Here is an 18,228-nt window from a genome sequence, read left to right as displayed (position 1 = left end):
TGCTAGAGCCAAGTGACCCAGTTGGCTGATTCTCCCCAGCAGTGCTCCTCACGGGGGACAGAGAATTTGGACAGCTGGGGTGGGGCATCAAACTAACGGTTCTGGTGGGTGAGTGAATTGAGGCGACTGTGCTGGAGCAAGAGGGCAGGAGAGGACAAGATGCGGGGTGGGAGGTGAGGTGGCCCTGGTCTGGGCCGGCAGGGCGGGTCTGGGGAGGTACTGCTGTGAGGGGGGCCCCTGTCTACCTTTGTCATTGTGTCTCCTCAGGGCCTAGAGCAGAGCCCGCCACGTAGCACGCCACCGACAAATGGTGGTGGAGTGAATGAATGTTTGTGCACCAGGTCCTGTACCAGCTGTGAGGACACATGCCAAAATGTCTCATCCCTGTCCTTGTATTCTAGAGGGGACACGAAGCTCCATTCACTGGTGTGGTCAGGGCCTCTGTGGGGCAGCGCCCAGTGCGCTACGGGGGAACTGAGGAACGGCTCCCCACACGGGTGTGGGGTGTCGGGGCAGAGCCCAGGGGAGCAGCGCACGAGGGAGAGGCCTGAGAAACAAGTTGGAGGTGCGTCGTGGCGGGTGAGGGGTATCGAGGCAGGTGTGGGGGAAGGAGAGAGACAAATGCTTCCTGGGGGTCTCATGGACTTTGCTCTGGGGGGACCCACAGCAGCAGGGCAGAGAAGGTGGGCGGGAGCCGGGAGGGCCTCGTGCAGGGAGGAGGCGCGAGGAGTTTGGACTCTGAGGGCTATGCCTGGTCAAAGGGATTTCACATCGAGGTGATCTGGCAGCAGGGCCCCGGGTGGCCCGAGAGGTTCCGGGAGGAAGGAGCGAGTCCTGTTTTACTTGACTGAGTCGGAAATGGTCTTGGGTGATGAGAATCGAGCTGGAGGCAGGGGCCAAAGTCCTCAGTCAAGCTGACAAATGTCTGGACGTGGGGAGGACGGCTCCACAGTGACCTGGGAAAGGGGCCCTGCAGGCCTGGGGCAGAGGCAGTGAGGAGATGATGGGGGGCAGGGGAGGCAGGGGGTCAGGGGTGGAGGAGGCGGGCGATGGGGGATGGCTCTCAACAAAGCAGAGGGGAAGACGGTTTTGAGGAAAGAACCAGAGCGGAACCGCGGCTGTAACCACTCTGGATGGGGGATGGGCTCCTTGCCAGCTGGGCGTGGGCAATGTCACCCCTATTTTCCTCAGTTCCCCTTGGATCTGGCTCTGCCCCACCTGTGTGTCTGGCATTGGATACCGTGGTCCACTTTAAGGTGTTACTGTTAGTGGGCTCCGTTCCTTCCCTTCCTGGCCACATCATCGCCACTGTTCTCTCAGCCACATGGTGCCACATGGTGGTCCCTGGCCCTGACCTCAGGCTGGGGCTCCGGGGGCTCCTCAGTCTCAGTGTCCAGCCCCCACAGGTACTCATGCAGGCATCCTCATCAGGGGTCCAGCTGTCTCAGGCTTGGCCTGCAAGTGGGGACCTGCCCTCTGCCTCACGCCCAGGCCCATCAGAGCCCCTGGTTCCTCTGGGCAAGGAGAACCTGACCTCAGGAACTGGGAGACCTGGTTGCTGGGGTGATGGGGAAAAGAAAATATCTTTTACCGTTCATCCTGAGCCAGCGGTAGAAATACAACACAGCTGATTCTTTTTAATTTATTAAGACAAAATTCACATAACATAAAACTAATACTTTTAAAGTGTACAGTTCAGTGGCTTCTGGTACATTCACAGTGTTGTGCAGCCTTCACTTTGAGCTTGCTCTGGAACATTTTCATCACCCCCAAAAAGATCCAGTACGGATTAAACAGTCATGCCCCATTCCCTCCTCCTCGGCCCCCAGCAACCACCAATCTACTCATCTCTACGGATTTACGTATTCTGGATATTTCGTATAAGTAGAATTATATGATATTAGCCTCTGTGCCTGATTTCTTTCACTGAGCATGATGTTTTTGAGGTTCATCCGTGTTGTAGCGTGTGTCAGACCTTCACTCCTTTCTCTGGCTAAAGGACATTCCACTGTATGGATGGTCCACCCTTGTTTATCCATTCGTGCGTTGATGGGCATTTGGGCTCTTTCCACCTTCTGGCTGTTGTGAACAGTGCTGCTATGAACGTGCAGGTACAGGTATTTGTCTGGGCCCCTGTTTTCACTCCTTTGGGCACAGACCTAGAGGTGGAACTGCTGGGTCACATGGTAATTCTGTGTTTATGTTTTTGAGGAACTGCCAGACTGTTTTCCACAGCAGCTGCACCCTTTTACATTCCCACCAGCAAGTTAGGAGGGTTCTGATTTCTCCATATCCTCACCAGCACTTATTTTCCATTTTTTGGATTACAGCCATTCTAGTGAGTGTGAAGTGGTATCTCATTGTGACTTTGATTTGTTTCTCCTTGATGACTAATGGTGTCGAGCATCTTTTCATGTGCTTATTGGCTATTTGTATCTCTTTTTTGGAGACACGTCTATTCAAGTCCTTTGTCTATTTTTAAATTGGGTGTCTTTGGTTGAGTTGTAGGGGTCTTTTTATCTTCGGGATACTAGACCCTAATCAGATCTATGATTTGCGAATATCTTCTCCCCTTCTATAGATTGTCTTTTCACTCTCTTGACAGTGTCCTTTGATGCACAAAAGTTTAAAATTTAGATGAAGACCCATTTATCTTTTTTTCTTTGGTTGCTTGTACTTTGGGGGTCATATCTAAGATGCCATCACTAAGTTTAAGGTCAAGAAACCCTTATGTTTTCCTCTAAGAGTTTTATAGTTTAAGCTCTTATATTTAGCTCACTGATCCATTTTGAGTTAAGTTTTGTATATGGTGTGAGGTAGGGGTGACAGCTGATTTCTCAGCTTCTCTTGCCATATGACACTGACAAGGGGCCTCTGTGGACGTGGCGCTGACCCCTCCCCCCATTCCCCCTCCCCTGACACAGGTAGGGCATGCCACTGGGATGCTGCATGGAAGGGCCCTCTCTCCCAACCCTGTGGCTGGCACCGAGCGGTGGAGCCAGGCAGGTTGGGAGTAGTGAGCAGAGACTGGAGGGGAGAAGAAAGTCTCCAGATTGCGGGATGGCCCTGAGCCATTGATCAGGGCCTCAGGCTCCTCCCTGCTTCGCCTGGTTCCCTCATCCCTCTCCCTCGGCCAGGTGAGAGCCTGCACAGGAAGCATGAGCTGGAAGAGAGGGGCAGAGAGGTCGCCATCCTCTGCCTCTTTCTCCCTCTGGGGTGTGCTGTGTGTGATTCTTGGATGTACCTGTACCCCAGATAGGTCTCCCCTGAAGACACAGGTGACAGCCACTCAGAAGCAGCCTCTACTGAGGCCCTCATTTAAGCTCTTTATCCCAGCGTGGCAGAAATCTCTGGAACCAGGAACTTTCCTCTAGAGAAAAGATAAGACTTGGAAAGTGTTGATGACTTCTGGGCTCTTTGGTGGTTGGGTAGGCGATGTGCCAGGTGTCGTGAGAACAGCAGCTCCCCATGTTGGAGAGACAAGTGAGGAGAGGTGGGGAGCAGGGACGAGCCTAACCTGGAGACATGAACAGGGGGCAAACCCCCCAGGGCCTGGGGGCCGTAACCAGGGCAGGGCTTGTCCTGAGAGCATGGAGAAGCCACCAACTGACCCCTCCACGATCTGACATGTGGGTAAAACACTGCCCCCGCGCTGGCTGGGACGGCTGGCCTCGGGCACTGAGCTGAAAAGGCTGGTTTCTCTCATCGAACTGAGCTGGCTGGCTGCCCTGCCAGATGTGGGCAAATCAGAAGCCTGCTGAGACTCCTCCCACCCAGAAGGGAAAGGTGGGGTGGGGCTTAGGCAGGGGCCGGGCATTTACCTGGCTCTGATCCTGAGGTCTGAGCTGTGCTTAGCTTCTGCCAAGCTGACCTCCACCTCTACCCCTGGCCTCTGCCTCCAGGCACCTGTCCTGTGGGTCCTCGGAGGAGCCATGGACCCCAGAGGTGAGCAGGGAGGGACAAGGGCTCCAGGAATGGGGCTGTGGGTATCTCCACGGCCATCTGACCATCTGGCTGGGGCTTCCCCACTGCACTGGAGCCAGAGGTCCAGAGCCAGCCTTGGTGAGGACAGCTGGGCGGAATGGGAGCAGAGAGGGTCTGGGGAGCTGTGTTTGTGTGCATGTGGGCGGTGGTCTTGGGCAGGGATGATGGCGCCCAGGGAAGTAAGACAGACAGGATGTGGCCAGGGCGGTGTTAGTGTGGAGGGCAGACCCTTGGGGGAGGTGTTCTGGCTTGACCTGTAAAGCTGCCTGCGCAGCCCTCCTGCCCAGTCCTCCTGCCCAGCCCTCCTGCCCAGCCCTCCTGCAGGTGGAAGCACCTCCCCCGTCCCCTCTCCCGGCCTCGCTCTTTTCTTTTCTCTGCTTGTCTGGGCCCCAGAGGGCAGAGCCAGTGGTCAATGAGGAGATTTCCTCCTGTTATGAAGCCTGCCTGTGCTAGAGAGGGTCCGGGGCCCCTCAGGAGAGCTTTGACACAGCCAATGCCTGGAGGAAGTGGGGACCCAGGGCACCTGCTGTGGGGTTTCAGGGGTCAGGGAGGAAGAAGGGAGGGAAAGAGGAAGTGAGCCAAGTGGAAAGGAGTCTCCTGTGGACACTGGCTGGGTCCCGGATGTCATCAATCCTGCCTGGTAGCTGGCCCAAGGTCACACTGTGAGGCTGGGGTTGGAGGGCAGAGGGGAGGAAGGGAGAGAGGAGGGGAGGGAACGAGACAGGCTGTGGAGCTCTGCAGGCAAGTGGAGTGCCCGGCGTCTGGAGGCCACAGAACCTGCACAGAAGGGGCATTAATGGGCCCCTTTCCGCGGAGGGCCCAGTGCAGTAAGGCCTGCAGTGTGCACAGCAGAATGGCGGAGTGGCTGGTCAGCCTGCTCAGAGTTCCTGCCCAGGGCCACGCCGCAGCCAGCTGCCCCTCCTCAGAGTGACCCAGCTGGTAAAGATGGGGCCCTCGCTTGCGTGTATCTCCTGCGCGCAGGACCAGGCACTGCTTATTCGCCTTCTCATCTGTGGGCCTGACATGCAGTGTGGCCTCAATGAACCTTCTAGAACAGCAGTCTGAAGTGTGTGCCCAGCTTAACAGATGTGAACCTGGCTCTGTGGGCCTGACTCCCTGGGCACCACCCACAGCTGGGGTCAACCTCAGCCCCTGGAGTCTGGCCTTCCTCGACCGGAGAAGGAAGGCAGGAGCTTCTGGGGGCTCCAGGCTTTTCCCGTCCTCTGCTCAGCCCACCCCCCTGAGAGCAGGAGGAAGTGGCCAGGCGGGTCTAGTGAGGCAACAACAGAATAGATTCCTCTCTCCTTTCTCTCCTGGCTCCTGGGACAGGGCCTGGCTCTGGGGGCCCTGCCAGAGCCTGTGAGGAGGTGGCAGAGGGGAAAGGGGATTCGGTGGTCCTTCAGGGAGGCAGCCCGGGCAGGACCCAGGCACCGGGGAGCCACTGGGTGCCCGGCGGAGGGCACAGGTCTCCCTGGAAGAGAGAACCAGAGGCAGTGGCCACTTCTTTTTCTGATGTTTAGTCATCAAAATTCTCTTTCCTTGACAGCAGGCCACCAGACTGGCCTGGCTTGGGCTGGGCCTGGGGCAGGGCTCTCTGAAGAAATCTTGTCCCCAAACAGGCTGGGAGGAAGGTGCTGGGGGTGTTTTTGGTTCAGTTTTGCCCTGGTTTCCTAAATTCCTGTGCTCTGAGCATCTGCTCTTCATGACGGAAACAGAGAGGCCCTTGCGTGGGTCGTGGGTGGTGAGTGGTGAGTGGTGGGAAAGGCTATTGACTCACAGAGCCAGCCGAACCTCACAACCCACCAGGCACGAGAAACAGTGAACAGAACCCAGGCACTCCCATGAGGGCACAGCACCCCCAGTGTGCCCCTGAGACTCGGGCTTTCCTCATCCCCTGGAAGGTGGTGACCACGGCTCCAAGGACAGTTATGAGTTGGTAGGGTCCGCCAGAGGTGTGTGTTGGTTCTGATGCCAAGCGTCCCAAAGGAGACAAGGCTGGAAGCCACAGACTTGGCCATCCCGCCCCCCCCCAAAGGTGCCCCTCTGTTTAGAGACCAGGCAGTGACAACCCAGCTCCAAAGGCCTGGTAGGGTGACTGATCCATCCCAGTTTGCCTAGGCTCGCCCTGGTTTTAGCACTTTAGTCCTGTGTCCTGGGGGCTCCATTGGTCAAACGCAAACTGGGAAGGGGGTCACCCTGGACCTGGGTTTGGGCCCTAACATTGCCGTGAATTCTACATGACCTTGGGCAAAACTGTTCCTTCTTCCGAGGAAAGTCCCTCCCCAGCCTGACCTCCTGTGATGATGCATCGCATCTTGCAAGGATTACCCCTGTGCTCTCCTCTGCAAAGCCCTTTAGTCCCCCCCCCTCCCCTGACACTAAGCAGATGTTTTCAGGGAAAACATTCAGGGAGGCATAGAGAATGCCTGAGGAACTTTGGATCTTGAATATAAAAAAAAAAATTGCTGTTTTAAATTGCTTCCCTGATTAGTAACTAATCAAATGTTCTCTGTTCTTTTGACCTCATCTGTCAGCAGCAGCCCAGGGACACATTTGGGTGTGTGTTTTCCTATGCAGAGCAGCCTTTAGGAGCCTGCCAAGAAAGTGCAGCCTTAGAAACCTCCTTCCAGACCCAGCCGGAACCCCCACCCCCCACCCATGCTCACTTCTCACCGTCAAACACCACTTTGGCACCATTTCCCGTCCTGCCCGGGTGCCTTCCAGACCACTCCCCAGGGCCTCGCGCTTCAGCCCCCGCTCTGTCTGGGGGTGGCCTCTGCTCCCCCCACACGCCCCGGATCCTCAGACTCCCAGCGGGTTCCTGCTGACGCTGTTTCCACGGTCCCTTCCCCTGACCCTGCCCTCCTGCCGCGCCACTCCTGCCTCTCTCCCCTGTGTGTCTGGCCTGCTGGCCCCTGTCCAGCCTGCCTCAGCGCTCCCTCCCTTCCTGGGCTCGCTTCCTGATCCAGGATGTGCTTGCCTTACACCTTTTGCATCCTGAGCTCCTTGCACGTCGACAACCGAAACAGTGAGCTGATGGGACTTGCGGGCTCACCTGGGTCAGCTCGCTCTGTTTCAGAAGCGTGCGAGAAGTAGGGGGGCTCAAAAAGTCAGCTGGAAAGTTCCAGAACCCAGACCAACCCCCAGCCCTGATCTACAAGGCGTGAGCTGAAAGGATTCGACCCACAGCTGTCTGCTGAGCTCCTACTGTGTGCCAGGCACTGTCCAGAGAGGGAACAAGAGAAATGTGAGAATATACCAACTGTGCCCCCTGGGCCGGGTGGATACCACACAGGGTAGTGGGAAACTTACAAGCAGAACAATAGTCAGGTATAGTTGAGTTGACACAAGCTAGCCCAGCTCTCAGCGCCCTGCCCGGTGGATCAGCGGAAGGCTGACTTCTGACGCCAGCTGCCCCACATGGTGGAGATGGGAACAAGGGGGGCACCCTGCAGTCAGGAAGCGGCCTTGTTGGACAGGGGCCACCTTCAGCCTGTGCTCCCATCAGCTAGCTCAGGCCACTGAGTCCCCTCAGGAAGAGGACATGAGCCTCCAGGCCCATCCCATTTGTCTGCCCATCCTTTTTTTTTTTAATTATTATTCTGGTAAAATATACATAACAAAAAATTTACCATTTTTAAGTGCACAGTTCTGTGGCATTAAGCACATTCACATCGCTGTGCAGCCATCCCCACCATCCGTCTGCAGGACTCTCATCTTCCCAAACTGAAACTCTGCCCCCATGAAACACTCACCCCATCCCCTCCCCCAGCCCCTGGCACCACCATCTCACTTCCTGTCTCTGTGGGTTTGACTCCTCTAGGGACCTCATATGAGTGGAATCCTACAGGAATTGTCCTTCTGTGACTGGCGTATTTCACTTGGCATAATGTCCTTGAAGTCCATCCATGTTGTACCATGTTTTGGAATTTCCATCTTCTTAAAGGCTGAATAATATTCCATTGTGTGTATTTTTTCTTTATCCATTCATCCATTGATGGACTCTTGGGTTGCTTCCACTTTTTGGCTCTTGTGAATAATACTGCTATGAACACAGGTGTGCCAATATCTGCTTGAGTCTCTGCTTTTACCTTTTTTGGGTATATAGCCATATGTAGAATTGCTGGGTCATATGTTAATTCTATGTTTAATTTTTGAGGAATTGCCATACTTTTATTCCACTGCAGCTGCACTGGGGACACATTTTGAAGGCAGAGCAGATGTGGTGTGCTGGTGAATTGGACTTGGAGTGGGAGGGAAAGGAAGTATTAAAGGTGCCTCTGAGCTTCCGATGCACAGTGGTGCCCTGTCATGAGATGGGAAGAGGGCCGCACTTGAGGGGTGGTGATGGGGACCTAGAGTCCTGTTTGGCCTTGATGAGGTTGATGTGCCTTCCGTGGGGAAGGCCCGTGAGTGGTCAGGTTTCCAAGTCCAGAGGTCCACAGAGGGAAAGGCTGGAGATACAGCTGGGGTCAGCAGCATAGATACGGTATTGAATGCTCCGGTATAAGGTAGGACCCCTGGGCGGGGAGCGTAGCTACAGCAGAGTCTGAGACCACGCCTGGAGCCTCCAACATTTGTGTGTTAGGAGGAGGGAGAGCAAAGGCAGGTGTGGCCAGGGAAATGGACCAAAGAGAGCAGAGTTCAGCCATGGCTGCCAGATCAAGTGAAGCGAGGACAGAGAACACTGGATTAGGGCTGCCGAGAAGCTTCCATGGGGCGTGGAGCAGTGAGGTGAAAGGCTGGTTAGGGATGGTGAAGAAAGAATGGGTGAAGGGGTGGAGGGCATGGGTATAGGTGAGTTTTTCAAGTTTTTCTCTAAAGGGGAGGTGAGAACTGGGAGGGAGCTGGGGGGGGAGATGTCACAAGAAAAATGTGAATGAAGTATAGACATGACACTCTGTTGCATTCCTCTTGTTTCCGTCCTGCTCTGATCACGGCCCTTCCTCCCTGCTCACCTCGTCCAGCACGCACCTTACCTGGGCAGGGCTCGGCCAGCACCCACTGCTCGTCTAACAGGTGGACACTGGCGTCTCGGTATAATCTTTATTTGCATTGCTCTTACTATAATGAGGCTGAATGCCTTTTAACATGAATTGTTGCCTCATATCCGTTGCCCTTTTAAAAAATTCAACTGCTGCTCTTATTTATTATATTGTAGGAGCCATTATTAAGGGAATTAGGGCTTTCCGTGATATAAGTTGCAAACCTTTTTTTTTCCAATTTGTTTCTTTTCATTTTTTTGTGTTTTTTTTTTTAACCATGCATAAAATTTTCATCTTTGTTGGGTCGTATTTATTTGTCTTCATTTGGGGCTTAAAAACATCCTTTAAAAACAAAATCTTTTGTCAAACTTAGAAAGGCTGTCCCCTGTTCAAGATTTAAAAATATCTCTCTATATTTTATTCTGGTTTATTTATATTTTTATTTAATTTTATTATTTTTGAATAGGTAGTACACTTATGTGGTTCAAAAATAAAAAGGATGCTTCCAGTTATACACTGAGAAGCATCACTTCCACTCAGTCCCTGCCGGCCTCTTTCACAGTCCCAGCTCCCAGAGATAACCATTTTTATTCATTTCTAGTGCAGACTTTTAGGTTTATTATGTAAATATAAGCAAAAATGATTAAATATCCTCTCACCTCCTTTCTCATACAAAAGGTAGAATATTATTTGTACTGTTCTGGACTTTGCTTTAAACATAACCCATGTGTCCCAAGAGTGGCCCCAGTCTTTTTTCACAGCAGCAGACCACCCCTGTGCTGGACACCACCCTCGAGTGAATCAGCCCCCTATTGGTGAATACCAGCATTGTTTCCAGTCTTTTCTCTTACAAACAAAGCCTTTGTGACCAGCCTTCTCCATCTGTCATTTCACACGTGGGCAGGTGTCTGCAGTGTAGATCCCAGAAGTGGGTTTGCCGGGTCAGGTGCTAAGTGAGTCTGGCTCTGGGTAGATACTGCCAGATCCCCTTCATAGGGAGTTCTATCCTTTTCTACTCCCTACAGCAGTGTTTCTCAGCTTTCCTCCCCCGCCAATTATGGCACAGTAAGGAGAAAAATTAGACTGAATTTAAATCGTCTCAAAAGAGAAATATTAAATACTAAGGCATAAGACTTTGTTGAGTAGGGTTAAGCTTTGGAAGCCCACAAATTGTTAATATCTAAGATTTTTTTTCACACCCCCAATTGTCACCTTCTTAGGGATGATATCGCTCCCTCCCCCTCCCTACTTCTGCCTCTGCCCCAAGAACGCATGCTCCACACCAAGGTTTGAGCGCCCACTCCTCAGTCTCCCCTGGAGAGCGTCTAGTCACGCTCTTGCTACTATCGCCGTCTCATGGTGAGAAGACGTATCTCACTGTGGCTTTTTTTCTCTAAGCAGCTTCAGGAGTAATTGACATACAATAAACTACACATAGTTAATGTATATTGTTGGATATATTTTAACATTTGTGTACAGCCGTGAAGCCATTGCCACAATCAAGATGAACATATCCACCACCTCCAAAAGTTTCCTCCCGCCCTTCTGCAGTCCATCCCACCCTCCTCCACCCGTGCCGTACAGGGCCACCGTTGGTCTGCTTTTGGTCACCACAGACTAGTTTGCACTCTAGAGTTTCATACAAAAGGAATCGTACGTAATTATTTTGAGATTCCTCTATGCTGTTGAGTGTATCCATAGTTCATTCTTTTTGCTGCTGTTTAGACACACCTCAATTTGTTTATCCATTCATCTGTTGAGGCATATTTGGGTTGTTTCCAGTTTTTGGCTACGACAAAGCGGCTGTGAACATGTGTGTACAAGTCTTCACGTGGACATGCTTCTGTTTCTCTGGGAATGACTGGGTCGTATGGTAGGAAATGCCAAACTGTTTTTCGAAGTGGTTGTACAATCCTACATTCCCACCACAAGCGTGTGAGAGTTCTGGTTGCTCCACATCCTCACCAACATTTGACATGGTCAGTCTTTTTAATTCTAGTAGATATGTAATGGTATCTGATTGTGATTTTAATGTACATTTCCCTAATGACTAATGATGTTGGACATTTTCTGTGAACTTTTTTACCATCTTCATATCTTCTTTAGTGAAGTATGTGTTCAAATCTTCTGCATATATATATATATATATATATATTTTTTTTTTTTTGGTGGAGTTTGTTTTCGTGTAAGTGAGTTTTGAGATACAGCTCCTTTGTTAGATATGTGATTTGGAAATAATTTTTTCCTAGCCTGGCTTCTCTTTTTATTCTCTTAATTGTGTCATTCAAAGAACAGAAGTTATTAATTTTGATCAAGTCCAATTTATGAATTTTTTCTTTTGTGAATATTGCTTTTGGTGTTGTATCTAAGAAATCTTTGCCTAATCCAAGGCCATAAAAGTTGTATTCTGTTTTCTTCTAAATGTTTTATAGTTTTAGCTCTTTTATTTTTGTTTGACTCATTTCAGTTAATTTTTATGTATGAAAAGAAGTTCATTATTTTTGTGTGTGGCTAGCCAATTCTTCGGGCGTCATTGCTGAAGAGACTCTTCTCTCTCCACTGAATTGCTTTTGTGCTTTGTCAAAAAATTAATCGATTGTGTGTGTGTGTCTATTTCTGGACTCTGCTCTGTCCCATTGGTTGGTTTGTCTTCCTTGATTTCGCTGACTTTCTAATAGGACAGGACTTAAAATTAGGTAGTCTTTCAAATTTATTTATATTTTTCAAAGTTATTTTGGCTACTATAGGTCCTTAGCATTTCCATATGAATTTTAGAGCTCAGTTTGTCAATTTCTCCAAAAAAACCTGCTGGGATTTTGATTAAAATTATACTGAATCTATAAATTAACTTGGGGAGGTTTGACATCTGAATGATATTAAGTCTTCTGATCCACAATCATGGTAGATCTCACCATTTTTAAAGCCTGTTTTCATTTCTCTTAGCAATGTCTTATAGTTTTCCCTGAACAGGTTTTGCACATTTTTTGGTTAGAGTTATTTGACAAAGTATTTCATACTTTTTGTACTATTCTAGATGGTGTTGTTTTATTAATTTCTATTTCTGTTTGTTGGTTGTTAGTACAGAGAAATAACAATTGATTTTTGTATATTGATCTTGTCTCCTGCAGCTTTGCTAAACTCACCAACTCACTTATTAGTTCAAGCAGACTTTTTTGTAGATTCCCTTAGATTTTCTACGTGGATGAACATGTTGTATGGGAATAAAGACAAATCTGCTTTTTCCTTTCCAACCTGGATGCGTTTATTTTTCTTTTTTTCTTTTGGCCAAAAGTTTACAGTTATTAAATGCAGAAGAGTGGGTCAGCTATGAGCTTCTCCTCCATGACTAAAAGCAGAACCTCCTAGTTTTCTTTTATACACATTGCATATGGTTAGTAAGTTCATTTCTAGGCATTTAATGGTTTTTATGGCTATTGTGAATGTTTGTTTTATTCCTATTACCAGGAGTCAGCAAACGTTTTCTGTGAAGGGCCAAATAGGAAATGTTCTAGGGCTTGTGGGTCATGCAGTCCCTGTCACAGTTATTCAACTCTGCCACTATAGTGCCATGCAGCCCATAAACAATCCACAAACAAGCGAGTACAGCTGCGTTCAAATAAGAATTTATGTCAAAAAACAAGCAGGGAAACAGATTTGGCCCACAGGCTGTAGTTAGCTGATTCCTGCTATTACATTTGCTAATTAGTTATTGCTGGCATATAGTGTATAAGAAAGCTGTTATCATTGTACAGCTTATATATCATGCATCTGGCTAAATTATTAAAATCTTTTATAAGTCTTAGCCGGGTTTTTTTTTCCCAATTACTTCTCTTGAAATTTCTAGATAGATAATCACATCAGTGGTTAATAATAATAATACTTTCATTTTTTCCTTTCTAATAGCCCTGTTGACTTTCTCTTTTCATTCCCCTTTGAGACCTGTCCGGCTCTCGGGGTCATGGTAAACAGGGAGACCAATCTGCGGTCTGGATCTAGGTCATCCCAGGCCAGCTCATTTAGGGCACAGGAGTGGGATCTTCTCCTTGGCCCTCTTCTTGGTTTCCTCCATTCAGCAATGCTGGCAAGGTGGTAGAAATGTGTACACAGGTTGGCTGGTCCCCAGAAGTTCTCCTGCCTGAAGGTTTGGATTTATACCGTCCCCCAAACCACTCTTCTTTGGGTTCCCTCTGTATTTCCACACAAGACATCCACTCAGGGGGTCTGTACCATTCTCCGGGTGGTCCCGCAGTGTGGCCTACTCCTGCGACCTCCTCAGGCATGACTACTTCCCATGGTGTCACTATGTCATTGCACCATGGAGAAGGGGCTTGGTGTCCTGGGCCACCCCTCAAGCTTCTGTGTCCAGTGTTGTCATTGTCACTTATTTGTAACTAGTCTGGTTGTGTTTCCTCTTTGACCCAAAGTTATTTAGAAGAGTAATTTTTTTCCTTTTTTTGGTGTGGTTCATTTTGTTTATTTGTTGTTGCAATCCTTTAATTGTTCCTTTCTAGATTTACTGTTTTTTAGTCAAAGGATATGACCTGTGCTGGTTTGGCATCATAAGCCCTCACACTGGTGTTACCAGATACATACCCAGGTTCTTTACCTGCCACACAAGAGGGGCCAAATAAAAACTGGAACGCCAGGCTTATGGCAAGGAAAAAGTTTTTATTTCAGGTGATGTCAGCCGGGAGACAAGAGCTCTCAAATTTGTCCCGTCTCCCTGAGAGATGGGAGGCAAGGGGTTTTAAAGGTGGTGAGGAATGTGGCTGCTTGTAGGGAGGGGGAGCCTGTGGCCTTGCCAGTCAGTGCTTTCCCATCAGCCTGCATTTGGCCTTGTGAGGCTGCTGGCAGGGAGGAGGATGGCGAGATAAGGGAATTGCAGGTGGGTGTCCTTCAACCAGTCTCTGTCTCCATGGTGGATGGTGGATTCTCGGGCCAGGAAACCAAGGAGTTGAGGTCTGAGAAGCTTTAGCTTCTTGATATCAGTTTCCCTGTAACAAACCTCAAGAACTGGTAACTAGCCAGAACTTCAGTGTGTAACAATTTATTACCTCCATTTGCCTTGTGGAATTCAGGGATACAGAGGCTAAAACAACCAATATCTACATGTGAATGGACCCTAAAGAAGCAGGGAAGGGGAATAAGTGCTTTTTGGTTTTTAACCCCATATATGCTGGATTCAACATAGGGGAACTGATATCAAGGCCAGGATCAATTCCCCCCCTATTTTATGTTCATTCCTCAATCTTGAGGCATTAGGGGCAACAATCGATCTAGCTACTTCATGCTGAATTGGGGCATAGATCTGGGTTAGAGGAATGAGACTGTTTAGCACTCATTTGGAAATATTTTTTTGTTCCCAGCTTCAGGTTGGCATTTTGTATTATTAGAACTTTTGTACCTTGTTTAACAGTTTTGGAACAACATCTAAAGATACATAAGTATCTGACCAGAAGGATAAGAAGAATAGACAACCCAAATTTTAACAGTCCCTGAAAAATAGACTTAATCCCTTGGGAAATCCAAGAAAACAGTCCTGAAAACCAGTCTGAACCTGGTACCTCTGTGGATACCTGCTGATAAGGGACATAGGTTGTTTTATTTCATTGAATCAGTCTCTTAGTAAGGCGATGATGTAGGTGGGCTCCCAAAGTTAGGCCTATATTGTGTAAGCAAGTAACCAGGTATTTAATAAGAAGCATTTTTAGAGAAACAAAAAGAAAAAAACAAAGTTAATGGTTGGAGCAAATAATAAACCAGTTTCTGAGGACAGGGGGCAGCCAGTCAAAAAGATTTCTAGGTGTCAGACTCAAAGCATCTTTTGCAGTTTGAAATGTCTCTGATGATGTCATCGGGTATTCAGGTATCTTTCTGAGTGGCTTACATAGTAACAGACATGAATCTCTCTTAAGTTTATATCAAGTCCTCCAGCTTCAGTTTGTAAGGCTTCAGGGAAAAGGGCAGATTCAGTTCCCAAGTATTCCAAATGAAAATGATGGAAAAAATGGAAAATGTTAGTTTGGAGATTTGTAGCCAGATATTTCAGGAGACTAGAAGAATTCATGATCCAGCCCAGTAAACAGATAAAAACCTCAAAGACAATTAACAGAACCAGAATCCAACATCCACAAATATGTATTGTAGTTTCTATTGAAACATAATTTTTCTTTCTAAAATCACCCTCATTTTTACCAAAGATAGTCAAATTAAGACTCATTGGTTTGTAAAAAAAGTCTAGTTTTAATAAACTTGGCCCAATTATTTACATAAGTACAGCAAGAATAGCAATTGATTATGGAGGCTCTTTTAAATCTGCTTTGCTGGAACTTTTTATAAGGAATCTCAGATTGAACTTTTATTTATTTATTTATTTATTTATTTTAGATTTTATTTATTTATTTTTTCCCCCAAAGCCCCAGTAGATAGTTGTGTGTCATAGCTGCACATCCTTCTAGTTGCTGTATGTGGGACGCGGCCTCAGCATGGCCAGAGAAGCAGCGCGTCGGTGCGAGCCCAGGATCCGAACCTGGGTCGCCAGCAGTGGAGCGCGCTCACTTAACCACTAAGCCACGGGGCAGGCCCTCAGATTGAACTTTAAAGGCCTCTCGAGGTCAGGAAAGCCAAGCCAAGGACTCATCATCAGACTTTCCTGTCATACCTACAGATTTGGGTGAATTCCTCTCTTCTTTTGTGGTTCTCCAAAATATTGCGGTTCCAGGCACCTGCCAGATAAGTGACCTTCCTTACTTATCCATAAGGTTGCTATGTGGGAATGCTGTAAATAAGGTACCAGGCCAATATTTCCAAGTGGATTTATACCATAAAATCCAATCTTTATTCCTCAAAAGCTGTCTGGTCATATCCAAGCCTGTATATATATTTTTAAATATGATGCTCCAGGCAAAGCTTTGGTAATATAACTAATGTTTCCAATTGTGTCCTGTTATAAGGTGAACAGATTTTTTTGAACGTATGCAAACAATTATATTGCCATGAAGTAAGAATGTTCACTTACTAAGACTTTCCAAATTCTGGAGAGATCAGGTAGGGAGAAAAAAATAAATGCTTCAATTCTGCTTACAAATTGCTATATGTCATGATTCCCTAAGAGAAAAGAAAAAACTTTTCCTTAAACCTGAAAAAACAAAACATTAAAAAAATCAGCAATATTTTAAACAAAAAGTTACATAAGCTATAATTATCTTTATCAGTTCATTTAGTCCCATGATAGCAATTCTTGATCTTCTGTTAGCAGTTTCACAAAGTCATCCGTTTCTCAGTTAGAATTCTGTAACTTCTTACCCCGTTCAGTTTTATAATCTGAAAGTTTACCAGAAACCTGTATTCTAGAGTGTCAGAGTCCTTTCCATGAATTTCTCTGAAGATGAAACATATTTTGCAAAAGCATCAGAGTAAAACAACTGTCTGCGAACAAGACCCCAAAATGGCAACTGACAAAGAAATTTGGTTAATTCTGTGACATACAACATTTTAAAATAATAACCAGAATTATGACTGATAACCAGGACAGATCGGAATTTTAGTAATGTTATATAATTTTAAAACACCTATGTTGATGACATTTACCAACATAATATCATAGGTTCCCATGAAGCAATATTTAGCTATCCATTTTTTTGTGTGTGTGTGAGGAAGATCAGTCTGAGCTAACATCTGACGCCAATCCTCCTCCTTTTGCCGAGGAAGATTGGCCCTGGGCTAACATCCGTGCTCATCTTCCTCTACTTTATATGGGACGCCCCCACAGCATGGCTTGACAAGTTGTGCGTCAGTGAGCACGCTGGGGATTCGAACCTGCTAACCCTCGGGCCACCACAGCAGAGCGTGCGGATTTAACCACTGCGCCACTGGGCCAGCCCCCTCCTCATTATTTTCTATGTTCTGGGATATATGAATAATCTTGAACTTTGTTTTTACTCATAAAATCTGTGGAACTTAGTGTAATTTATGGCAGTGTGGGGGATCAGAATTGGTCACTCCAAAATATTTCTCTTTGCCTTGATTGTTATTATTATTTTTTTGGTGAGGAAGATTAGCCTTGAGCTAACATCTGTTGCCAACCCTCCTCTTTTTGATGAGGAAGATTGGCCCTAGGCTAACATCCGTGCCAATCTTCCTCTACTTTATATGTGGGATGCCTGCCACGGCATGGCTTGATAAGTGTTGTGTAGGTCCCTGCCCAGGATCCCAACTGGTGAACCCCAGGCCACTGAAGCAGAGCACATGAACTTAACCACTATGCCACCAGGTGGGCTCCTGCCTTGATTATTTTTCAGAACAAAAGACTCTGAAAGAAACTTTGGCCTTCTACCTAACTGCCTAAAAGAATTTAAGATAGAAGGCCTGTTCCAGGAAGGAGCTAATACCATGAGATAACTACAGTATAATGTAAAACAGGTGTGATAAGAAAGGCACCAACAAGCCCATCTTATCAAAATTCTGTCTCTTGGGCCCCATTCTCAAACATTAGTTTTCCATGTCCATGTGAATTGCCTTCCTCCCCTCTGAAATCCCAAACCCCCACCCCCAACATCCTCCTTTGTCTTTACCTGGAGATAGTATTTAAGATGAGAAGCTCCTCCATTTTGGCGAGTTACTCAGTTTTTCCTGAGTTTCTCCCATGTATACGTGTTATTAAACTTTGTTTGATTTTCTCCTGCTAACCTGACTTTTTAAATTATTTGACCAGCCATAAGAACCTTAAGAGAAAGGGTGGAGGGGGATTCTCCCTCTTCCCCAACAGCGGTAAATGTTTGATGGGCTTTTCTGTTTCCTTCCATGGTACATACAGTTTCTTCTATTGTAATTTTCAAGTTTCTACTTCTTCAGTCAATTTTGATCGTTTATATTTTCTTGGAAAATCTTCTATTTCATATTGATTTTCAAATTTGTTGGCAAAAAGAATGGCATTGCAATTCTGAAATAACTTTAAATCTCTATATCTAAAATTATATCTTCTTATTTCTTTTTTTTTCATTTTTATTTATTTTATTTTTCCCCCCAAAGCCCCAGTAGATAGCTGTATATCATAGTTGCACAGCCTTCTAGTTGCTGTATGTGGGACATGGTCTCAGCATGGCCGGAGAAGCGGTGCATCGGTGCGCGCCCAGGATCCGAACCCGGGCCGCCAGTAGCGGAGCGCGCGCACTTAACTGTTAAGCCATGGGGCCGGCCCAATATATCTTCTTATTTCTAATGCTGTTTATTTGCGCTTTCCTTTTTTCTGATCTTCTTA

At 47.3% G+C, this 18,228-nt stretch overlaps 1 protein-coding gene across 1 annotated transcript in view; it reads left to right on the top strand.

Annotated features, from left to right (window-relative positions):
- Window positions 1-3,864: 3,864 nt before the first annotated feature.
- ABO (ABO, alpha 1-3-N-acetylgalactosaminyltransferase and alpha 1-3-galactosyltransferase) overlaps window positions 3,865-18,228 on the top strand; it is a 31,683-nt gene continuing 17,319 nt past the window's right edge. The window contains exon 1 of the mRNA XM_058524405.1: window positions 3,865-3,945. Coding sequence (XP_058380388.1) covers window positions 3,933-3,945 — 13 coding nt within the window. The 5' untranslated portion in view covers window positions 3,865-3,932. The remainder of the gene's footprint in view (window positions 3,946-18,228) is intronic.

The sequence above is a fragment of the Diceros bicornis genome, chromosome 28 (genome assembly GCF_020826845.1).
Source record: "Diceros bicornis minor isolate mBicDic1 chromosome 28, mDicBic1.mat.cur, whole genome shotgun sequence".
In the NCBI taxonomy this organism is placed as follows: domain Eukaryota; kingdom Metazoa; phylum Chordata; class Mammalia; order Perissodactyla; family Rhinocerotidae; genus Diceros; species Diceros bicornis.
The sequence above is the reverse complement of the archived record's forward strand: the minus strand, read 5'-3'. Positions and strand labels throughout refer to the sequence as shown.